We start from the raw sequence: 24,988 nt of genomic DNA on the forward strand, positions 1-24,988 counted from the left end.
GGATCTTCCGTATCTCTGGGGGGAGCTTGTTCCAGATGGTAGGTGCCCCCACAGAGAAGGCTCTCCCCCTGGGGGCCGCCAGTCGACACTGTTTGGCCGACGGCACCCTGAGGAGCCCCTCTCTATGGGAGCGTACTGGTCGGTGAGAGGCTATTGGTAGCAGAAGGCGGTCTTGTAGATACCCCGGTCTGATGCCATGGAGCGCTCTAAAGGTGGTAACCAAAACCTTGAAGCGCAACTGGAAGACCACCGGGAGCCAGTGCAGCTCGCGCAGGAGGGGGGTCACATGGGAGCGCCACGTCGCTCCCATAACCACCCGCGCGGCCGCATTCTGGACCAGCTGGAGCCTCCGGGTGCTCCTCAAGGGGAGCCCCATGTAGAGAGCATTGCAGTAGTCCAAGCGGGAAGTAACGAGAGCATGAGTGACCGTATTTAACGAGTCCCGATCCAGAAAGGGACGCAACTGGCGAATCAGGCGGACCTGATAAAAAGTCCCCCTGGCCACGGCCGTCATGTGCTCTTCTAAAGACAGCCGTGAGTCCAGGAGGACACCCAAGTTGCGAACCCTCTCCGTGGGGGCCAGTGACTCGCCCCCAATAGTCAGTGATGGCACCAACTGACTATATCGGGATGTCGGAAACCACAGCCACTCGGTCTTGGATGGGTTGAGCCTGAGTCTGTTTCTCCCCATCCAGATCCGCACGGCCTCCAGGCACTGGGACATCACTTCAAGGGCATCATTGGGGTGGTCCGGGGTGGAGATGTACAGCTGAGTATCATCAGCGTACTGGTGGTACTTCACCCCGAAACCACGGATGATCTCACCCAGCGGCTTCACATAAATGTTGAACAGAAGGGGCGAGAGGACCGACCCTTGTGGCACCCCACATACAAGGGGCCTCGGGGTCGACCTCTGCCCCCCTGTCAACACAGACTGCGACCGGTCAGAGAAAGGAGGAGAACCACCGTAGGACGGTGCCCCCCACCCCTAACTCCTCTAGCCGGTGCAGCATGATACCATGGTCGATGGTATCAAAAGCCGCTGAGAGGTCTAATAGGACCAGGACAGAGGAACAACCCCTGTCCCAAGCCCTCCAGAGATCATCAATCAACGCGACCAATGCCATTTCCGTGCTGTACCCAGGCCTGAAGCCCGACTGGAACGGATCCAGATACGACGATTCATCCAGGTACTGGGGGAGCTGTCGCGCTACCACACTCTCAACAACCTTCGCAACAAAGCGAAGGTTGGAGACTGGACGATAATTTGTCAACACTGCCGGGTCCAGGGAAGGTTTCTTGAGGAGAGGCCTCACCACCGCCTCTTTCAAGGCAGCAGGGAAGACACCCTCACTCAAGGAAGCATTTATAATCCCCTGGAGCCAGCCTCGTGTAACCTCCCGAGAGGCCAGCACCAACCAGGAGGGACACGGGTCCAGTAAACATGTGGCTGCGCTCAGTCTGCCCAGTATCCTGTCCACGTCTTCGGGCGTCACAGAATCAAACTCTTCCCAGATAATACTCACAAGACCTGCCTCTATCCTCCCCGCTGAATCTACCCAGTCAGAGTCCAGATGTTCCCGAATCTGAGCGATTTTGTCATAAAGATACTGTACAAAATCCTCGGCTCTACCCTCCATGGGGTCCTCCCGCGCTTCCTGGTGGAGCAGGGAGCGGGTCACCCTAAACAGGGCGGCCGGGCGATTATCTGATGACGCAATAAGAGTGGCAAAATAGTTATACTTCGCCACTTTTATCGCCACCAGGTAGGTCTTAATATGAGACCTTACCAGTGTTCGGTCAGATTCAGAATGGCTGGCCCTCCAACCACTCTCCAGGCGTCTTTTCCGGCGCTTCATCTCCCTCACTTCCTCGGTGAACCAAGGAGCCAGGCGAGATCGACGCCGGGTCAGAGGCCGCAAAGGCACGACCCGATCCAAAGCTCCAGCAGCCGCCCTATCCCAGGCGGCCACCAGCTCCTCAGTCGAGCCGTGTGCCAGAGCCTCAGGAAATGGCCCAAGCTCCGTCTGGAACCTATCAGGATCCATCAGGTGCCTGGGGCGGTACCACCTCAATGGTTCCGCCTCCCTGCGGCGGGGTGCGGCGGTTCGAAGGTCAAAGCGAAGGAGGGAATGATCTGACCATGACAAGGGCTCGATCACTATATCCCCTATCTCAAGATCACTCAACCACTGACCAGAGACAAAAACCAGGTCTAGCATGTTTCCCCCCGTGTGAGTAGGGCCATGAACTAACTGGGTCAGGTCCATAGCCGTCATGGAAGCCATGAACTCCCGAGCCACCTCAGACGCCTCACGGACGGATGGCAGGTTAAAATCCCCCATGACCATAAGCCTGGGGGTGTCAACCGCCACCGCGGCTATAACGTTGAGCAGCTCGGGCAGGGCTGCCGTCACGTGGCAGGGAGCCAGGTACGTAACCAGCACACCCATTTGCACCCCATGACCCCACTTCACAAGGAGGGACTCACAACCAGCCGTCTGAGGAACAGTGGCCTCCCTCGGACCAAGACCTTCTCTAATGACAACCGCCACCCCCCCGCCCCTCCCCTGTGTCCTCGGCTGATGGAATGCGCGGAAACCGGGTGGGCACATCTCAACGAGGGGGACCCCCCCTCCTGGCCCAACCAGGTCTCCGTAATACCTGCCAGGTCCGCTCCCCCCTCCTGAACAAGATCGCAAATGAGGGGGGCTTTATTTACCACGGACCGGGCGTTGCACAGCATCAGCCGAAGGCCCAGGACCTGAGGGTCTGTGCAACCTGGGGAACGAGGGGAGCATTGGAGGCCGGAGCGCGCCACTGCTTGGAGCCAGCGGGCGCGCGCTCCCACAACCTGATGTGGCCCCCTGCTCCCGCCATATCTGCCCCTCCCACCCACAGTACTGATGTAATGACCATCCATAACACAAGCTCTAACCCCCTCCTTGACCCCGGTTCCCGCATCTCTAGTGCCGTGCTCTTCAGCCGGCTCTGGCCTCCTCCCCGATAGGTTCTCCCCCAAACCCACCGAACCCACCCCCCTCCCAGAAACCTTTAAAACCTTATCTAAAAATTTCCCCAAAAAACCCCACAACCCCCTCCTCACCGCATGCCACCTCTCGGGATTCCAAAATCCGTCATCAAGGTAGGCCCTCGATAGTGAGGAGGGCCAAACCTGCGAGAGGGGGGAGTCTCGCAGCGCAAGCAGGTCAGCAGCCGTAAACATCGCACAAAACAGAGATGGAGATTCAACTGGTCAGGGCTTCACCAGATCGTCCAATAATACTGGGTCAAAGTAGATCTTCATATCAGGAGCTGGTTCACTGCCCTCTCACGACAGTGAAAGGGGCCAGTGACATCCCCCCACGTCTGGAGGATAATTATCCCAGTCACCCTCTTACAGTGACTGGGGCAGATGACACCAACAATAAAGTCACAATAGTCCATCCTTTCATCTGGCGGATGACAAACAGCCCCCTCAGCACCTGCACACCATTTTGCCCAGTTCTCCTCCAGTTCGGGGTCGCACAAGAAGCCAGCAATTTGTAAAGTTATTAAAGACAATGATGATAATCCCACAGGCACAAGTTCTTCCCTGGGGCGAAAGTAGGGATAGCAGACAAAAAACCCAGTCCAAGTCCAAGGGTGGGTGGCCATCAAAGGCCAACACCCACACATACCTGGGGAAAGAAAAAGCGGGGGGGAGGAGAAGCCACCCGAGGTGACTGATAGAGCCCTGGTCAGCCTCCCGCCTCTCCTGTCCCAAGACTCCCCCAAATCCCCAGTCTCAGCTCTGATGACAAACCCTGGATAACAGGGGTCAAGGCTCAAAAAAGAGCAGATGGTAATCCTGAGGGCAAGGCAAGGCTGTCTGTATTCCCCCATCCACCTGCTGCAAGTTCTTTCCTCAGCCGGATGATCTGTGGCTGCCATTGCCTTCTGCCGCCGCCACCGCCGCCACCGCCGCGGCCGGCTCGCAACCGGCACCCTGGGCTCCCCTTGGCACCCCCAGGACCCCCGAAAAGCATCAGGAGAGCGTCCCAGAGATCCGTGAGGGGCGAGGGGATGAAGGGCACCTCCAAGCCGCCGCCGCATAGCAACGCCGAATGCCGCCGAACGCTCCGGCTTCCACTTCTCCCGGCGCTGACAAGCTGGAAACAGCTGTTTTTAACAGGCCGCCGCCCCATCTCCCGCGGCGGCTTCAAACAGCGTGTCCCGCCCTGCCCTGATATTCCGGAGGGCGAAAAAGCCCTCAGCAGGCAGGGCGGGCATTCCCCTCATTGGGACTGGAGCCGGAGATAGTTAAAGCGGCTCCTGAAGACCCCTGACACCAGCGACCTCTCCATCTCCTCCGCGGAGCTCAGCCGACCGCCGCCATCTTGGGACACGCCGGAACCGGAAGTTTGATCAAAAGAAGCTTTTTTAGATTATTATACCAAATTATATGCTAAAGATGATATAAAGACTGGACTTATAGATAAATATTTAGAAGAAAAAAGAGTTATAAAAATTTCTAGTGAACAAAAGGAAAGAATGAGTCAACCAATTATAGCTGAGGAGATTATTGCCGCAATTAAACAATTGAAAACAGCTAAAGCACCAGGGACGGATGGTTTAACTGCGGTGTACTATAAAACTTTACAAACAGAAATGATTGAACATCTTAAAGACTTATTTTGTAGTATACAACAAGGGGGTAAAGTACCTCCTTCATGGAAAGCAGCTTATATTTCACTGATACCGAAAGAGCAAGCAGATCTTAAAAAACCTGAGAATTATAGACCAATATCTCTTCTGAACAATGATTATAAAATTTTCGCAAAAGTATTAGCCAACAGGTTAATGCCAGTTATTCAAGAGGTGATTCATCACGACCAAGCAGGATTTATAGAAGGCAGATACATGAAGGATAATGTAAGGCAAATAATAAACTTATTGGACTATCTTGAGAAGAATAAACAAATATCTGCAGTGCTGGTGTTTCTGGATGCGGAGAAGGCCTTTGATAGAGTGGATTGGAACTTTCTATTAAAGACTTTGAGAAAAATGGACTTTCGGGATCAGTTTATACAGGCGGTCTCAGCAATTTATCAACAACAAACGGCTCAAATTATTATTAATGGAAGTCTGACTACAAATTTTAGTATTGAAAAAGGAACAAGACAAGGTTGTCCGCTATCCCCATTGTTATTTATTCTAACATTAGAAGTCTTGTTGAATACAATACGGGATTCAAATTCATTACATGGCATAGCTATTAGGCATGAGGATTATAGGACCAGGGCATTTGCAGATGATCTGGTTGTTACCCTAACACAGCCGATGGAATCAATAATTCAGATGAAAGACATTATAAAAGAATATGGTATGATATCAGGATTTAGACTGAACCAGAAAAAGACTAAGATGATTGTTAAAAATATGACACAAGATCGTAAACAGGAACTTGAAAGAAAGGCAGGCTTTGAAATAGTATCAAAAGTTAAATATTTAGGAGTTCAAGTTGCAGATCTAAATATAAAATTATTTCAAAATAATTATGAGGTGTTGTGGCGAGAGGTACAAAAGGATATGGAGACGTGGAAAAAACTGCAGCTGTCGTTGCTTGGAAGAATAGCAGCAGTTAAGATGAACGTTTTGCCAAGATTTCTTTTTTTGTTTCAAATGATTCCGGTGCTTAAAAGTGATAAGCAATTGAGAGAATGGCAAAATGGACTGAATAAGTTTGTCTGGAATGAGAAAAAGCCGAGAGTCAAACTGAAAATTATGCAAGATGTTCCAGAAAGGGGAGGCCTTAAACTTTCAAACCTACAATTGTATTATAAAGCAGCAGCTTTGACGCAAGCAAGTGACTGGTTTGGAAGGATAAAGACTGGAATATTGAATATAGAAAGTCATGATCTTGAATTTGGTTGGCATGCATATTTATTCTATGAGAACAAAGTGGATAAAGTATTCAAAAGCCACATACTTAGGAACTCTTTGATGAGAGTTTGGAAGAAGCACCGATACAAATGGGATTACAAAATACCGTTAGGGCTGGATCTTGGTCATATCATATGGAATACAAATATAATGTCACTCGGGGGGGGGGTGTTTATACAAAGAAGTTCTTTTTATGGATGGGGGCAGATGGCAATTAAAAAAGTGACTGAACATTTGACTAAATCAACCCTTTCTGTTTTGAGTTAATATTGAGTTAATACCAAACTTGAGATTTTTAAACAATAAGAATTTATTTATTTGTACTTTTCTGTTGCAGTCAATTGAGAATTTGCCAACAGTTTTTGGAAGCAATCCAAAAGCCCACATTGCAGCGAAGACTGTGTTCCACCTGGCTCATCGACATGGTGATATTTTACGAGAGGGCTGGAAAAACATAATGGAGGCAATGTTGCAACTTTTCAGAGCAGAATTATTGCCAAAAACCATGGTGGAGGTAAAACAAATGACAGTAGATGTTAGGAGAATAGGGTGAGAGGACAAGGATTTGCCATGCTTGGGCTTTGTTGAATAATCAATGTGCTAAAAAAAAACCCTACATTTTAAAAAATATTTTTGTTTTGCAGAATATTAAATACTATGTTTAAAAAGCCTATAAATTGGGATTTTATAAAATATAATGATATAAAGTTTTGTGTTTGAGAGTGGGCACACATGCAGGTGAGTGCTACAGTCAGGCCCAAGTTCAGGTGGGTGCACAGATGGGTGGGTATGAGAGTGGGTTATGGTGCACAGGCAGGCAGGTAGGTACAAGTGATGATGTGAGGGTGCTGTGGAATATGAGATCCCCATGCTACTCTGGGTCTAGACCACTAAATCTATTTAGAAATTGTTAGCCTGTCATCTATAAACTATATTAATAAGAAAATAACTAACAGAAAAAACCAATAATAATAAACATACTGTATAAAAGTATAAAAATAATACAATTTGTGAACAATAGTCAGAGAAAGACAATATTGAAATTCAAAATCCTCTATTAATAAACTAATATTGTAATCAACTCATAGAAAATTTACCATAGCTTCAATCCCAAATCACCCCAAATATTAGCTCTAATTGGTCCCAGATCAATTTGTTTGTTTATACCATTTCTTATCAATTGCTGGTTGATTGAATAAATAAATTCAATCTCCAAAGCCCATCTATCTTCCCCTCAAAAACAGATAGATAAAATCATTCCTGAATTAGATGTATTAAGTCCTTTTCCCATTTTCCTTCAAACCCCTTAAAAAAGGCTATTTGCCACTTGTCCAAACAGAGAGTTCTTTGCTTTTATATGCACAGTGTTAAGCTTCCGGAAAGTATATATGGAGTTGACTCTATTATTTCTAAGTCTATATGTCTTCCTGGCCAATTTACAGCTAGGAAATCATATTTCTTCTCAATGTTTTGAGTTTTGTGTGTTGTTTCTGGGTCTGAATTTCTTCCCAATGAATTTGTTACTTTGAAACAGGTTCTTTTTGTGGTCTAAAGTATTTAGTGTCTGGTTTTTCAAAATGTGTTCCACAATCTTTATAAATTCACCAAATTTATAAACTTTTTAGGAAAAAAATCAAGCTAAAGATTGCATGTTGCTAGCCAGACTCTTTTTTTCTCCATTGAGTGCAAGCCTCCTTCTCCTCTCTGTAATCTGATATGTTGTGGTTCAAAGCAAAGAAGGCAGAGAAGATATTTTCTGATTGTTTTGATCCCAAAAAGTTTTTGCAGATTAATAAAATACAAATCAGAGTCATGTGCTGTGTTTCTATATAGAAAGCAGAAATTTATAAGAGCTGTCAAATAAAGAAAGAAAGCAGAAAAGGAAGCAGAAAGAATCCAGCAGGGGTTGAAATAAATTGACATTTAGCCAGCCAGTTAACTTTTAAAAGATAAGAACAAAAACAAAAATTCAAAAAGTGAATTTAAAAGCCTCAGGCATGCTTACAAAAACATTCTGTTGGTAGGAAGAGATGTCAACACCCATTGATTTTTCGGCTGTTCCCACAAGGAGTTGCAGTCTTCAAGATTCCCTTCCTGGGTGGGTTCACAGCTATCTATAAGTCCTAAGTGCCCACATTCAAATCCAGAGGGACAAGACTGCCAAAGAACCAGCTCTGGCAGTAAACATAGCAGATTGTGAGTAAGAGAAAGAAAGCCCTTACTCCTCAGCAGCCATCTTGGGGACCTTTCCTGTATTCTTGATTTGATGATAATGTAGAGCAGGGGTGTCAAACTCTATTTCATTGAGGGCTGCATCAGGGCTGTGTTTGACCTTGGAAGGCTAGGGGGTGAGGTTGGGGGTGGCTGGGGGTGGGCGTGGTCGTGGTCGGGATGGGCATGGCCATGGTGGGTGTTTGACACAGGCTCAAGATGCATTTTTTTCCCTTTGCATTCAAAATGGCTATTCCAGACAAAGGAAGATTTACTTTCTGGCACAATTCATTTTCATTTCATTTTTATTTTATTAGATTTATATACCGCCCTATTCCCGAAGGACTCGGGGTGAACAGCCAGAAAGATAAAACACACAAACTACAAAATTTAAAAGATAATATAAAAACCCATTAAATAATTTGGCCCAAAACAATTTAAAACACCCCTAATGTTTTAAAACCAATTTTAAAAGTTACAATTAAAAGGGAAGTTAGGCCAGGCCAGCCTGTTGAAATAAATAGGTCTTGAGGGCACGGCGGAAGGTGCGTAAATCCGGGATCCTCCGTATCTCCGGGGGGAGCTCATTCCAGATAGCAGGTGCCCCCACAGAGAAGGCTCTCCCCCTGGGGGCTGCCAGTCGACACTGTTTGGCCGACGGCACCCTGAGGACCCCCTCTCTATGTGCGCATACTGGCCAGTGAGAGGCTACTGGTGGCAGAAGACAAATAGTCTCAATTCCATAATGTAGAGATTAAAGACATGTAGAGTCCCCAGCTGCTATGCGGCTTGACTCTTTGGTATAGGAGCAGAGCATAAACGAACTGACAATTTCTCCAGATGTCTCTAAAAACTGTCAAACAGTCTATTAATCTGACACAGCCCTAGAAGAGGACTTAATATTAGTAATAATTTACAAAATTTATATACCACCCAATTCTCAATGATCCTGTAAAAAAATTTACAATTAAATCAATCACAGGTAAAAGATTAAGATAAAAGAGGACAAACTCAGTGATATGAGGGCTCTTACTCTCTCTCCTCAAAGATCTAGGTGAAGAGCCAGATGTTTTTGACTCTTCTGAACAACAGCCATTCAGATCTTGGAGGGTACCTAGTTCTAGTTGGCAGATGTTGCTAAAGAGAAGGTGAAGAAGGTGCTGCCTCCTGCAACACTCTGCTGGCCAAAATGGGCTGCGGGATGCCTCTGCTCCTGCAGCACTCTGCCGCCTGCCTGCAGGGCCGGCCTGGAAATGTCAAAGGACAAGCTTGCAGTGCTTCTACCAGCCAAAACGGGGCATGGGGGGGCCATGTGCGCCCCCTGTGGCTCATTTTCAGCCTCCATGGCCTCCTGCAGCACTCTGCCAGCTTCAAAAGCTTTTGCGCATGCGCAGATTGTCATTTATAATATCCTGGCGGGTGGGCGGAGCTTCCTGCCGATTTTACTACCGGTTCTATAGAACCAGAAAGAACCGGGAGCAACCTACCACTGGACCCACCTGTGCCAACCCACCTGCGCCAAGTTGTCCCCTTCTGCTTCAAATTAGCAGTAGTGTTAGTAAGAAATAAGGGAAATTGTGCTCTTTAGGATATCAACAGAACCCCAAGACTGGCTTAATTATTGCTATATACTTTTATCTTTCACTGCCTATTATTTTAATGGCCTTTTCCAAAATCATTTTAAGGCTTGTTTCTATGTTTAAAATATTTATGATGTGTGTGTATATATGCACGTAGATGTATATGCACTAGTAATACAGTGAAAAGCAGTATTGAAATAGTTTAATAAAATACATTTTAAAGTACTAATTTATTAATTTGATCCATAGGTTGAAGATTTTGTAGATCCCAATGGCAAGATCTCTCTTCAGCGAGAGGAAACACCTTCTAATCGGTGGGTAACCCAGATTGACAGAAAAGCCTAAAATCTTTCTTTATCTTGATCTTTTATTAGATTTATATACCGCCCTACTCCCGAAGGACTCAGGGCGGTGAACAGGCACAAAATAAAATACATAAATACAAAAGTTAAAAGATATTAAAACCAGATTAAATAATTTAGCCCAAGACAATTAAAAAATCCCAATAATTTAAAACAAATTAAAATTTCGATGTAAAAGAATTTTAAAACAGGGGAGAAAATTAGGCCAGTCCGACTTGCTGGAATAGAAGAATCTTAAGAGCACGGCGGAAAGTGCGTAGATCCGGGATCCTCCGTATCTCTGGGGGGAGCTCGTTCCAGATAGTGGGTGCCCCCACAGAGAAGGCCCTCCCTCTAGGGGCCGCCAGTCGACATTGTTTAGCTGATGGCACCCGGAGGAGCCCCTTTCTATGAGAGCGTACCGGCCGGTGGGAGGCTGCTTGTGGTAGTAGGCGGTCCCGTAAATAACCAGGTCCTAAGCCATGGAGCGCTCTAAAGGTGGTAACCAGAACCTTGAAGCGCACCCGGAAGACCACCAGGAGCCAGTGCAGCTCGCGCAGGAGAGGTGTCACACGGGAGCGCCATGTTGCTCCCATAACCACCCGCGCGGCCGCACTCTGCACCAGTTGGAGCCTCCGGGTGCTCCTCAAGGGGAGCCCCATGTAGAGAGCGTTGCAGTAGTCCAGGCGGGAAGTGATGAGGGCATGAGTGACTCTGTATAGGGAGTCCCGATCCAGAAAGGGACGCAACTGGTGAATCAGGCGAACCTGATGAAAAATCCTCCCGGTCACGGCCGTCAACTGCTCTTTTAAAGACAGCCGTGAATCCAGGAGGACACCCAAGTTGCGAGCCCTCTCCGTGGGGGCCAGCGATTCGCCCCCAATAGTCAGCGATGGCGTCAACTGACTATATCGGGACATCGGAAACCACAGCCACTCAGTCTTGGATGGGTTGAGCCTGAGCCTGTTCCTCCCCATCCAGATCCACACGGCCTCCAGACACCGGGACATCACTTCAAGGGCATCGTTGGGGTGGTCCGGGGTGGAGATGTACAGCTGGGTGTCATCAGCATACTGATGACTACTAAAATACCCAAAAAAGTCCGTATTCCGATGCACCATACAGCCAACCACCACGCAAAAATTAACCACAATCCCAAATCCTTAATCTCTACCCACACCAACACCAAAAAGCACCAGTTCGATTGGAGCAACACAAAAATCATTGACCAAGCTACCACCCACCATGCTCGTGAGTTCATTGAAGCCTGGCACTCCAGAAGCAATTCCATCAACAGACACATTGACCTACAACAGCTTACGAACCCCTCAGAATCCAAATCAATCGCACAGCTAACCAAAGACAGCACCAACCCTCAATCAACCCACGCAAGTCCCTCCAATCAGCATTTCATCTCCCAATGACCCTCACCTGATGTAACCTCCCCATCACAAGACTCTCACTGATGACTCACACCTCACCCATCACAATACCCTCACTTGACATATCCACACCTGAAGCCCTTATAAACAGAAGAACTCTGACATTGACATCCCCTAAACTCCACTGAAGATGTTATTTAGCTTTGTAATGAAATGTTCAGAAACCAACCTACAAGCTTGGAGAATGAACCTTCACCCTTATATTTGAGATTCCCCATATCTCAATTAATTTGATAGTATTTGTTTATTCATCTGCAATCCTTGGATTTCTAAATAAAGTTGCTGATTCATCTCTCTTTAAAATAAATTGGAGCATTTTGGCTGGTTTAGTTTTGGAACTAATATTGAATCCCAAACTGATATTGAGTTCTATTTGCAAGTTTCTCCTCCCTCCTCTATAAGCATGTTTTTCTTTTTTCTTTTGTAGTGGGGAGTCTACAGTGCTCATTTTTGTTAATTGGCTGACACTCAGTGGCACAGAACAATCTGGTATGAGAGGACCATCCACAGAGAATCAGGAAGCAAAGAGAATGGCCCTGGAATGTATAAAGGTAATTTGGGTTCAGGTAAAAGATAATGGCACATAGAATAGAACAGTGATGGCTAATCTTTTCTGGACCAAGTGTGTATGTGTGAATGCGCGCATGCGCTCCTGAACCCCCAAAATGCAATGTGCGCTCGGCCCCACGCACCCTGCCCCATCCACGAGTGCATGCCCCCCTGCACACACGCCTCGCATGCCCCCCACCCCTGCATATGCGTGGCAGAAACCCAAAGACCAGCTGGCCGGCAGGAGGCGTGCGTGCATGCACAGTGGAGCTGAATGGGTGACGGCTCATATGCCCACAGAGAGGGCACTGCATTCCTCCTCTGGCACGTGTGCCATAGGTTCGCCATCACAGGAGTAGAATATCAAATCTTTCATCCATTGAGTAATTGAGACCATAAATTTATCTTTCCATTGTTGAAGGACGGATTTCTTAGCATTGAAAAGAGAGTGATGAATCTGATTCTGTAGTTCAATTGTCAATGTCCATGTTCAAAAGAATATTTACATCTGAAAATATGAAACCGTGTCTCAAAGTCAAATTATTATATGTAGTTATAATATGATTGTTTTAAAATATTGGAAGTAGATATTGAATTGTAATTGTATCTCCAACATCTCCCAGAGCTCCACTCTGAGGGAGAAAGGTGATCAAGAAAATGAAATATAAATGAATAAATAAAGAACACATGATTTTACTCATTCCCATTTTAGGCAGACCCGGGAGAGTCCAGAAAGTTTGAAATACTGTTGACAGACTACGTTATAAGTCATTTTGAAATCTTTCATACAGACATACTTAAACAAAATGCAGATCCTTTTGTTTCATTCACTTCTTAAGTTTTGAATATCAAACTGATTTATCAATATCAAGCACTTTAAAAGTATGGGATTTTTATTCACGTAAGAAAATGCCACTAGTCCAAATTGGTGATAGATGCTGTAGTTAAAATAAATATAAATTCTGTGTGTGTGTGTGTGTGTGTATCACACACCATTACGATATATAGTATGCATATAACATACATACATACATACATATATATATATATATATATATATATATATATATATATATATATATACATATATACATATATACATATATACATATATACATATATACATATATACATATATACATATATATATATATATATATATATATATATATATATATATATATATATATATATATATATATATATATATATATATATGTTTTCTGAGGTTTTCGCGGGCGTTTGTATGTAGGTCTTTGGTTATTCGGGTTTTCTCCCACGTAAAATAAGTGTCTTGGCGACGTTTTGACGAAGTCTCATTCGTCATCTCCAGGCTGGTGTTTTCGGCTTCGTGCTTCTAGGAGTAATGTGTGATCGCAGCTGTTTCTTCCTTTTAACTGCCAGTGGGGGTGGGAGCTGATTGGGTGGGAGCTTGGCTGTGTTCTGATTGGGTGGAGGTGTGTTCTGATTGGTTGGTGATTTGGCTGTGCTCTGATTGGATGGGGGGTTGGCTGTGCTCTGATTGGCTTGGGGTGTGTTCTGTTTAGGTGGGGGTTTTTAGGTCACCTCAACAGCCTACACCCCAAAATACAGTTCACCATGGAAACAGAAGCGAACAACCAACTTCCCTTCCTGGATGTCTTAGTCTACAAGAAATCCAATGGCTACCTAGGACACACCATCTACCAGAAGAAAACACACACAAACTGCTATCTGCAGGCACTCTCACATCACCACCCAGCACAGATCAGCTCCGTAGCCAAGACACTCATCTCCAGAACAAAATGCTTAGCTGACGAACAACACCTAAAACCCTAAAAAAACACACTCCCACTAATGTACTAACATCCAGTGGATTCCAAAGAAATAAGATTACCAACCTAATCCAAAAAGAAACCCCCACTAAAATCCAAGACAGAGAACAAGAAAACGGCAAAGCCCTCCTCCCATACATAAAAGGCACCACAGACAGAATCAGCAAGATCCTCCACAAACACAACATCAAGACAGCATTCTGCACAAACCGAAAAATATCCACCATCCTAAGAAACCCCAAAGACAAAATTGAGTTAGAAAATCAAGGAGTATATGAAATCCCATGCACCGCCTGCCCCACCACATACATCGGACAAACCAACAGAAGAATAAGTGCACGCATTGAAGAACACAAGAACTCAGTCAGAAAAGGGGAACTAACTTCTTCCCTGGTCCAACACCTTAAAGCCACAGGACATGATATTGATTTTAAAAAGACCAGAATTATAGCCACAACTGAACACTTTAACAACAGAACAATCAGAGAAGCCATTGAGATAGAAAAACGCTCACACAGCATGAATAAACGAGATGATACCTCCCGCCTACCAGCCATTTGGAAACCCGCCCTCATTGACAAACGAGTCCCTAACACAAAGAATGACACCAGACCCACACTCACGAAAACCACACAGGATGTCACCACCACACATCCACCCAAAAAGCAAACCCACACTGATGAGGCACAACCACAAACCAGAAGCCAGACCACAGCTGCATCATTAGCCACTTTAAACCCCTCCAATCCATACATGAAGCAAACTGACACCCACCATGAAGATGTGGCATGACCACGAACGCGAAGCCAAACAACAGCAATGCAGCTCACCAGCTCAAATCCCCCTGCAACTCAGACTAACCTGAGCACAACCAAGCCCCCACCTAAACAGAACACCCCCTCCAGCCAGTCAGAGCACAGCCAACCCCCCATCCAATCAGAGCACAGCCAAACCACCAACCAATCAGAACACACCTCCACCCAATCAGAACACAGCCAAGCTCCCACCCAATCAGCTCCCACCCCCACTGGCAGTTAAAAGGAAGAAACAGCTGCGATCACACATTACTCCTAGAAGCACGAAGCCGAAAACACCAGCCTGGAGATGACGAATGAGACTTTGTCGAAACGTTGCCAAGACACTTCCAATTTTACGCGGGAGAAAACCTGAATAACCAAAGACCTACATATATATAATAAATGTATAAAGTATAAATTATTAATATAAATGTATCTATGTAGCATGGTCATGTATGCATATATAGGTATATGTATCGAAACAACTGTACTGTTTAGCAACTATTCAAATTTATGATTATGCTGAAAATTTTTATAACCAGTAGTCACATTTATGACTTTTGGAACCTCCTCATGATCATGTGATTGAGATTTGAGTGCTTAACAACTGATGGACATTTATGACTATCAGTCATGTGATCGCCATTTGTGTGCTTCCCTGCTGGCTTCCAACAAGCATAGTCAATGGCGAAGCCATGGTCACAGGATGTCTCACTTAATGACCACATCACTTAGTGATAGTTAAGAGAGGACTACCTGTAATAATATAATAATATAGTGATACCTTTAACATCATCAAACAAGTGCCTTTCTCAGGACCTTGGGAAGGATGTAATAGATGGATAAAAATGCCAAATCCAGTCTAAACACTTGGCTGACTATGCAGCAAGCAATAATACCACTATCACCACCTTTGGGTGGGAATTCAAGATATGTACAGCAATAAAAATATAGAGTATATTACATTGAGATAGATAAAGAGGTAGAGAAGAAGTATTTCCTTCCATCATCACTTCCCTCATTATTACTTCTTGTTCTAAAGGCACATTTTTTGCTTTGAAAGTCAGTATTAGATATACAGTATAGTAAAATGTTAGGTACCTTTTAACAGGGAACCTTGTGTCATCCCACTAAAGTTCTGATTAATGACAAAGAGGAAAAACAGCATAGTTGGCTGTTTTTAACAGTGTTCCATGTGCCTTGGCATATAGTCATGACTACAGAAGCATCTTCAGACAATGCTGCCTCCCTTAGGAAAAGGAGATGAGCACCATCCCCTAAAGTTGGACATGACTGGAAAAGGGAAATATTTACCTTTTAACATGATATTTAACTGCTTTCATTCTGACTGGGAAAAATGATATTTATAGTGGATTTTATCATCAGTGGATGGTAGCACTCAACTCAAGATGGAAAAAAGAGACAACATTAAGTTCCTTAGTGGCCTCCATACTTTAAGTGGTGCAATATATTTTCAAATATATTGGACAGGTATATTTATTTGATTTTGTTTTTATTTTTGACACACTTGAACTGGGCCCTAACTAACAAAATGAAATTCAATGTAGAGAAAAATAAAGTCTTGCACTTAGGCAAGAAAAACCAAAAGTACAAATATAGATTGGTAGAAACCAGGCTTAATAGCAGTAACTCTGAGAGGGATCTTGGAGCCTTAGTGGGCAACCAATTAAATATGAGCCAACAGTGTCCAGTGGCAGCCAAAAAAGCCAATCCAATCCTAAATTGCATTAACAGGGATTCACAGGGATTCAAGACCAGGTGAGGTACTACATTGTTGTTGTTAGTTGCGAAGTCATGTCCAACCCATCGCTACCCCATGGGCAATGTTCCTCCAGGCCTTCCTGTCCTCTTACCATCCCCCGGATGGTAGCTCATGCCAACTGCTTCAGTGACTTTATCCAGCTACCTCATTCTCTGTTGTCCCCTTCTTCTTCTTCTTTTTTTTTTTATTGCAAAAGTTTTACAATTACATTTTCGCCCCATTTCCCCCCCCAACCCACCCCACAGTCCCCACCCTAACCCCCCCAGACCCCCCTAACCCTCCCCCCTGACTTCCACAGAATATAATCCCATCAAAATCCCCTTTTTATAAAACTTGAACCCCTCAAACCCCCTTATAAATTTTTATCTTCACAAAATTCCTACTTTGTCCCCTTCTTCTTTTGCCCTCAATCTTTCCCAGCATTTGGCTCTTTTCCAGTGAGTCCTTCCTTCTCATTAGGTGACCAAAGTATTTGAGGTGAGGTACTAATACCACTGTATAAAGCCTTAGTAAGACCACACCTAGAATACTGCATCCAGTTCTGGTTACCACAGTATAAAAAGATGCCGAGACTCTAGAAAGAATGCAGAGAAGAGCAACAAAGATATTAGGGGACTGGAGGCTAAAACGTGAAGAACGGTTGTAGGAGCTGGGCATGGCTCATCTAGTGAAGAGAAGGACCAGGGGAGACATGATAGCAGTATTCCAATATTTATGGGGCTATCACAGAGAGGAGGGGGTCAAGCTATTTTCCAAAGCACCTGAAGTCCAGACATGGAATAATGGATGGAAACTGAACAAGGAGAGATTCAACCTGGAAATAAGAAGAAATTTTCTGACAGTGAGAGCAATCAACCAATGGAACAACTTGCCTTTCGAAGTTATAGGAGCTTCATCACTTGGAAGCTTTCAAGAAGAGGTTGAACTGCCATCTGTCAGAAATGGTGTAGGGCAGGGGTGTCAAACTCACAGCCTGTGGGCCAGATACCTCACGCACTGGCCACGTGTGAAGGGGGAAAAAGTCACAATACTTCACGTGATGATTCTGTGACAATGCAAGTTTGACACCCCTGGCATAGGGTCTCCTGATTGGGTGGGGGGTTGGACTAGATGACCTACAAAGTCTCTTCCAACTCTGTTATTCTATTTTATTCTGAATTTATTACAGTTCATAATCCTTTCAAGAAGCTCTTTAATTTCTTGAGAAAAAGATGCTGAGTTCAAACCAAGAAGTCCTTCATCCTAAAAATTAGTATGGGGTATTTAAAAAAGAGGCAATACATTCTAGAAATGTTTGTGGATACTTAGTTTTTATACTACTTATATTTTACTTATTTTTGCCTTGTAAGATTAATAATTTGTTTGTCTTCTAATTTTCCACTTTACAGCAATGTGATCCAGAGAAGTTAATCACTGAGAGCAAGTTTCTGCAACTTGAGTCCCTGCAGGAATTAATGAAGGTGAGGTTTGAGTTAGCCCTTCAGGCAAACTAGAAATAGGCAAGCTTAAACCAGTTGCAGAGTTTTGAGAAAATTTACTGTGAGTAATGAGATTTCATTGCTAATTTTAGATGGATTTGTATTGCTTACATATTGCAGCCAACACCCACCTTTATAATCTTTACATGTCTCAATCACAATGCTGTTACAGTCAGTTAGTATATATTGTCCTGCACCTGGCCCATTTTTCCCTCCACCACCCCCCCCCCCGTGGAGACATTGCCTAAACATTGTCTCTTCTTGAGTTGTTTTTCTCCAGCATAGCATGTCCCTAGAAAGTGCTAACCACATTCCTAAAAATTGCTAACCATAAATTAATAAGCTCAGCTTTCGGAATGTAATTAATTGATTAGAATACTCCAGCCCCATGCTATTCTCTAAATGAGCCTAATATATTTTATACTAAAGACTTTTGATTGCCTCCTAAACAGATCTGCTGAGTGTACTAAGATATGCTGGCCAGAGCACATTCCTATTTATGTGTGTTTCCCATTGTGTGTGTGCAATCTTTTTATCCTTTCTCTCCAATGAATGTAAATACAATTTTCTTCTTCTCATTATCCCAGCTCTGAGATAAGCATAAAGGGGGAGTGAAGAAAAAGTGCTATAAGAGTTGCCTTTTTTCCAGCTTCCTCAGGAGTCAAATTCTGGAAATCTTGCCTGCCATTTACGCTTACCCAGCCATTTGGGGTTATATCCTACCAACATTGTAAAGCAAAGGAAAACTGAAGTGAAAATTGTAAACACAGTCACAGTTAGTGATTTTTCACTTAGTGACTACTTTGCTTAATAACCAAGTTGCTGATCCCAATTGCAGTCATTAATGTACCTGTATGCTTTTCCCATTCTGAAATACATATTGAAGAAATATAAGTTATTCATATGGCTATGCATTGGCCATGTAGGTCAACAATTCTTACATCCATGAAATTGTTTATAGCAGCCCTTAACATACTGCAGTTTGAAGTTTTAGAGGCACACTAAGATGGACATTATCATAGTAGTCCAAGTCTATGCCCCAACTACTGGTGCTGAAGAGGATGAAATTGACTGGTTCTATGAAGCCCTACAGCACCTTATAGAATTAACACCAAAAAATGATGTCCTTATCATCAGGGGGGATTGGAATGCTAAAGTAGGAAGCCAAAAGATAACCGGAATAACAGGCAAGTTTGGCCTTGGAGTACAAAATGAAGCAGGGCACAGGTTGATAGAATTTTGTCAAGAGAATACGATGGTCAGAGCAAACACTCTTTTCCAACAACCCAAGAGATGACTCTACACATGGACATCATCAGATGGTCAACACAGAAATCAGATTGACTATGTGCTCTGTAGCCAAAGATGGAGAAGCTCTATACAGTAAGTAAAAACAAGACCAGGAGCTGACTGCAGCTCAGATTATGAGTTTCTTGTTGCAAAATTTAGGCTTAAATTGAAGAAAGTAGGGAAAAGCACTAGGCCACTCAGGTATGAACTAACTAATACCCCTGATGAATATACAGTAGAGGTGACAAATAGATTTAAGAAATTAAATCTGATGGACAGAGTGCCTGAAGAACTATGGACAGAGGATCGCAACATTATACAAGAGGTAGCAACTAAAACCATCCCAAAGAAAAAGAAACCAAGAAAGCAAAATGGCTGTCTGAGGAAGTTTTGCAAATAGCTGAGGAAAGAAGAGAAGCAAAAGGCAAGGGAGAAAGACACCCAATTGAATGCAGAATTCCAGAGAACAGCTAGAAGAGATAAGAATGCCTTCTTAAATGAACAGTGCAAAGAAATAGAAGAAAACAATAGAATAGGGAGGACCAGAGATCTCTTCAAGAAAATTAGAGATATGAAGGGAACGTTTCATGCAAAGATGGGCATGATAAACTACCAAAATGGCAGGGACCTAACAGAGGCAGAAGAGGTGGCAAAATTACACAGAAGAACAAGAACGAGCTTAACGCCCCTGATAACCACAATGGGATGGTCACTGACCTCGAGCCAGACATCCTAGAATGTGAAGTCAAATTAGGAAATCTGAGCAACAACAAAGCTAGTGGAGGTGACAGTATTCCAGCTGAGCTATTCAAAATCTTTAAAGACGATGCAGTAAAAGTGCTATCCTCAATTTGCCAGCAAATTTGGAAAACTCAACACTAGCCACAGGATTGGAAAAGGTCAGTTTACATTCCAATTCCAAAGAAAGGCAATGCCAAAGAATGTTGAAACTATTGCACCATTGCACTCATTTCACATGCTAGTAAAGTTATGCTTAAAATCCTATGAGCTAGGCTCCAGCAGTATGTGGATCGAGAACTACCAGAAGTACAGGCAAGATTTCGAAGAGGCAGAGGAACTAGAGATCAAATTACCAACACACGCTGGATTTTGGAGAAAGCTAGGGAGCAGAAAAACATCTACTTCTGCTTCATTGACTATGCTAAAGCCTTTGATTGTGTGGATGACAACAAATTATGGCAAGTTCTTAAAGAGATGTGAGTACCAGACCATCTTATTTGTCTCTTGAGAAACCTATATGCGGGTCAAGAAGCAACAATGAGAACTGGACATGGAACCACTGATTGGTTCAAAATTGGGAAAGGAGTTCGGCAAGGCTGTATACTGTCACCCTGCCTATTTAACTTATATGCAGAGCACATCATGAGAAAGGCGGGGCTAGATGAATCAAAAGTTGGAATTAAGATTGCCGGGAGAAATATCAACAACCTCAGATATGCAAATGATACCACTCTAATGGCAGAAAGTGAAGAGGAACTAAAGAGCCCTCCTGATGTGGGTGAAGAAGGAGAGTGCAAAAGTTGGCTTGAAAATCAACAATAAGAAAACAAAGATCATGGCACCTGGAAGAAATGGAGATAGTGATAGATTTTATTTTCCTTGGCTCCAAGATTACCGCAGATGGGGACAGCAGCCAAGAAATGAAAAGACGCTTGCTTCTGGGAAGAAAAGCTATGGCAAATCTAGATGTCAGCGTTCCAGAAAACTCCAACTCCAATTAAAAACTCTGAAGCAAGCATTTTCTCAAAATTCCATTTATTAGAGTAGGTATACTGGCACATCTGGGAAAACCCGAATCTGAGAGTTCTGGGTTCTCCATCAGTAAATCAAAACCCCCAAAACTCATCAGTCCATCACATGCTCCAATCACCATCCGTCCCATCTCGAGACATCACTCCAACCACCCCTCCTCCAGATGCAGGATTGTCCTGACCTTGACCGAAAGGAAGAATGCTATTTTGTCTAAATACATTCCCTCTACTAAATCCCCCCTCCTACTTTCCCGCACATGAGAAAGTGGCAGCATGGAAGCTTCTGGGGCTAATATGGCTTCCAAAGCTGACACTAGATAGCTTACTAAAAAGCAGAGACATCACCCTGCCAACAAAAGCGTGTATAGTCAAGGCTATGGTTTTCCCAGTTGCAATGTACGGCTGTGAAAGTTGGACCATAAGGAAGGCTGAGTGCCAAAGAATTGAGGCCTTTGAACTATGGTGCTGGTGAAGACTCCTGTGAGTCCTTTGGACTGCAAGGCGATCAAACCGGTCAGTCCTAGAGAAGATCAACCTGACTGCTCTTTAGAAGGCCAGATCCTGAAGATGAAACTCAAATACTTTGGCCACCTAATGAGAAGGAAGGACTCACTGGAGAAGAGGGAAAGATTGCTTGGAAAGATTGAGGACAAAAGAAGAAGGGGACGACAGAGAATGAGGTGGCTGGATGGAGTCACTGAAGCAGTCAGTGTGAGCTTAAATGAACTCCAGAGGATGTTAGAGGACAGGAAGGCCTGGAGAAATGTTGTCCATGGGGTCGCGATGGGTCGGACATGACTTCGCAACTAACAACAACAAGATGGACATATATCACAAGAATTCTCTATCTCTGTCTTACTTTTTAAAATCTAATTGTGCAGAAGGCTTATATTTTTTAATAAAACCTGTATTCACTAATTCTAGTCTGAAACAAACTCTAATGTTCATGGAAATCATTCCCTGCAAAATATTCATTTTTATGTCTATTTCATAATATATTATACTGTGATAATACAATTTTTTGAAATTTAGATAAAATTTGTTGGGGCAGCTAAATTCACTTTATGAAAATTATGGTTATTTTAAAAAAGAATTCATTTGTGCTGTTGCAGTCCTGTTTATGTTCAAGAGATTATTGTAAAAGTTAGGAAAAGGAACACACATACCACTGATGCATGGACAGAGCTATTTTAAAAGGAAGAAAGAAAAAGGGTTCAATACAACTTCATTTCTCTTTTTACAATGATAATTTGAATATACAATATAAAAATAAGGAAAATGGAAGAGGAGATATACTTTCAGACTTTCAGACTTGCAGACTTTGTCTTGTGAGGCAAACCAGACAGGAAGCATCACTAGAAGAACTAATTCTACTTTATTGTAAAATTATATTAATTGCAAATCTGAAAGTGTGTGTGTTGGTAGATCATGCAAAAGCTCCACTTAGGTACAGCTGCCATTTGTTTATCAAGCAATAGCATGAGCCCAAGAAGACTCCCTAATTACACATCAGTGCCATCTGGGAGAATCAGTGGTGGGTTGCTCCCAATTTTGTCCGGTTCTATAGAGCCGGTAGTAAAAGCGGCAGGAGGCTTCGCCCACCCGCCATGACGTCATCATGGGTGATCTGCGCAGAAGCTACTGCACATGCGCAGAAGTGCATGTGAAGCAAGTAAGCGTCCGTGGTCCTGTTGCGAACTGGTAGTAAAGGTAAGTAGAACCCACCCCTGGAGAGAATGCAACCCCATCCAGAGTCAAATGTGACATGCCACTAAACTTAGAAGCCCAAAACCCAAAACTATTTGGGTTTTCAAGACTCTCTTCATGACTCTCTATGGCTGAAAACCAACCCTCCCTGTCAACAGCCTCCCCTAAAAAGGGAACATTGGAGACTGGATCATAGTGGTCTAAAACAGTTGCGACCAAGAATGGCCTCTTCAGAAAGAGTTATACCCACACCTCCTTCAAAGTAGGCTGTATCATCCCATCCTGCAAAAAAGTATTAACCACCGCTCAGACCCAACTACATGCCACCATTCAATCAATTAGGAGGGGCATGGGTCCAGAACACAAATGATCAAGCTTACCCCCAAAAGGTTCACTTCTTTAGAACCAGCTAACTCTTTCCAAATAACAGACCTCAGACATGCTCTGTCTGGTAACTTTCAAAGGATTTGTTCAACTGAGTGAAGTTGAGTTGCTTTCTCTAGCAGATATTGAGAATATTCCTCACAGCAGCCTTGTAACAGCTCCATAGGCTCCTCTTTATCCAGGAGGAACCCAATGTCAGGTTTCGCTGCTATCATAAATAAACTTCATTCTCAAACGCAAGGTCTCTAATGAATCTTTTTTTTATTTAAGAATAGAAAGAACGACATCCCTGAACTCTTTGTGCAGCCCAAACTGGCACCTCCTTCCAAACCACTCCCTTTCCGTTCTTCAACCCCAATGTCTCATTGGCCATCGTGCAGATCCATCTCTTCGTCCCAAGCACTTTCTTTTCACAGGAATTCCCCCCTCCCTCTGTCACCCAGGTAACGCTATCTACTGAAGAGCAGGAAACTAGGTAAAAGTTCATCTCAGCATTAAAGCAAAGCTTCTCCCTCTCTCATTCATGTCAGCGCTGGAGGAGATCATAATTTGGAACGCTGACATCCGGCCCCTCTCCCTTCACTTCTCCGATGTAACCTGCCCCATAGGAAAAAAAAACACAACAAGATAAGTATCATTATCCCCTCCTTGGCTGCGAACTCCCCCCCCCTCCCGGCTTGCCCGGGTGGTCTGCATGGAATTTTGCTATATGGCGGTCAGCTTGGATGTTTGAGCTCTTCACCCAGGAAGCCTCTGACAACGGGTAGCCCTTCCATTTAATTAAATACTGGAGGTGTCCCCTGTGCCATCTTGAATCAAGAATTCGCTGCACTTCGTAGTGAGTTTGGCCCCCAACAACCAGGGGCCCAGGGGGTTCACGTGGCATCGGTCTTAAAGTAGACCCCACTACAGGCTTCAGAAGGCTTCAGAAGGCTACTGTGAAAAATGGGGTGAATCTTCCCCAAAACCCGTGGCAACTGCAGTTGTACTGTAACGGGGTTGATTATTTTTACTATAGGAAACGGTCCTATAAATTTCGGGCCTAATTTCTTGCTCGGGAGTCTTAAGTCTCAAGTACTTGGTGGAAAGGTAGACTTTCTCTCCCAGCTGAAATGGCCTTTGGGGAGTTCGGTGCTTGTCTGCCTGTTTCTTATAAGATTGAGCCGCCTTGGCCAGCGCCCTCTTAACATTCTCCCAAGTTTCTCTCAACATTGCCATCCAGTCGGTCAAGCTGACTGAGGAAGGGGGCTCCCTCGGGTACTCTGGCATGGGGACAAAATCCATGCCACTCACTACTTTGAACGGGGTTAGCCCCATGCTGCTGTGGACAGCATTATTATATGTGACCTCCGCAAAAGATAGAAGGTCTGCCCAATTGGACTGCTGGTAGTCGACGTAGCATCTTAAGTACTGTTCTATCATAGCGTTCAGTCTTTCTACTCCCCCATTGATGCTCGGGTGAAATGCTGAGCTGAGCCCTTGGGATGACCCTACGGATCGTAGGAACTCCCTCCAGAACTTTGCTGTGAACTGGACCCCTCGGTCGGAGATGATTCTCCTGGGGACTCCATGCAGGCGGTAGATGTGTTTCAGGAACAGTTTGGATAACTGGCGGGCTGAGGGCAGTCTGCTGCAAGGAATGAAGTGTGCCTGTTTGGAGAATAAGTCTATTACAGTCCAGATCACTGTATTCCCACTACTCCTCGGTAGGTCTACTATGAAGTCCATCGCAATCTCCTCCCATGGTCTTGTCGGCTTAGCTACTGGTTGCAACAGTCCAGGCGGGCACCCTGGTCTTGTCTTCATCGTGGCACAAATGGTGCAGCTTTTTACATAACTGTCTACGTCCTTTCTCATGTGGGGCCACCAGAACTGCCTTCGTACTAGGTGCAGAGTCTTTAGGAACCCGAAGTGT

At 44.3% G+C, this 24,988-nt stretch overlaps 1 protein-coding gene across 7 annotated transcripts in view; it reads left to right on the forward strand.

The window, feature by feature from the left end:
• GBF1 (golgi brefeldin A resistant guanine nucleotide exchange factor 1) overlaps positions 1 to 24,988 on the forward strand; it is a 420,074-nt gene that overhangs the window by 267,560 nt on the left and 127,526 nt on the right. For all 7 annotated transcript variants that reach the window (XM_034435246.3, XM_087872320.1, XM_087872323.1 and 4 more), the window contains 4 exons: positions 6,263 to 6,439; positions 9,966 to 10,030; positions 11,927 to 12,050; positions 17,831 to 17,902. In XM_034435246.3, coding sequence (XP_034291137.1) covers positions 6,263 to 6,439; positions 9,966 to 10,030; positions 11,927 to 12,050; positions 17,831 to 17,902 — 438 coding nt within the window. The remainder of the gene's footprint in view (positions 1 to 6,262; positions 6,440 to 9,965; positions 10,031 to 11,926; positions 12,051 to 17,830; positions 17,903 to 24,988) is intronic.

Source organism: Pantherophis guttatus, chromosome 6, assembly GCF_059756535.1.
Source record: "Pantherophis guttatus breed Tessera chromosome 6, ASM5975653v1, whole genome shotgun sequence".
Classification (NCBI taxonomy): Eukaryota; Metazoa; Chordata; class Lepidosauria; order Squamata; family Colubridae; genus Pantherophis; species Pantherophis guttatus.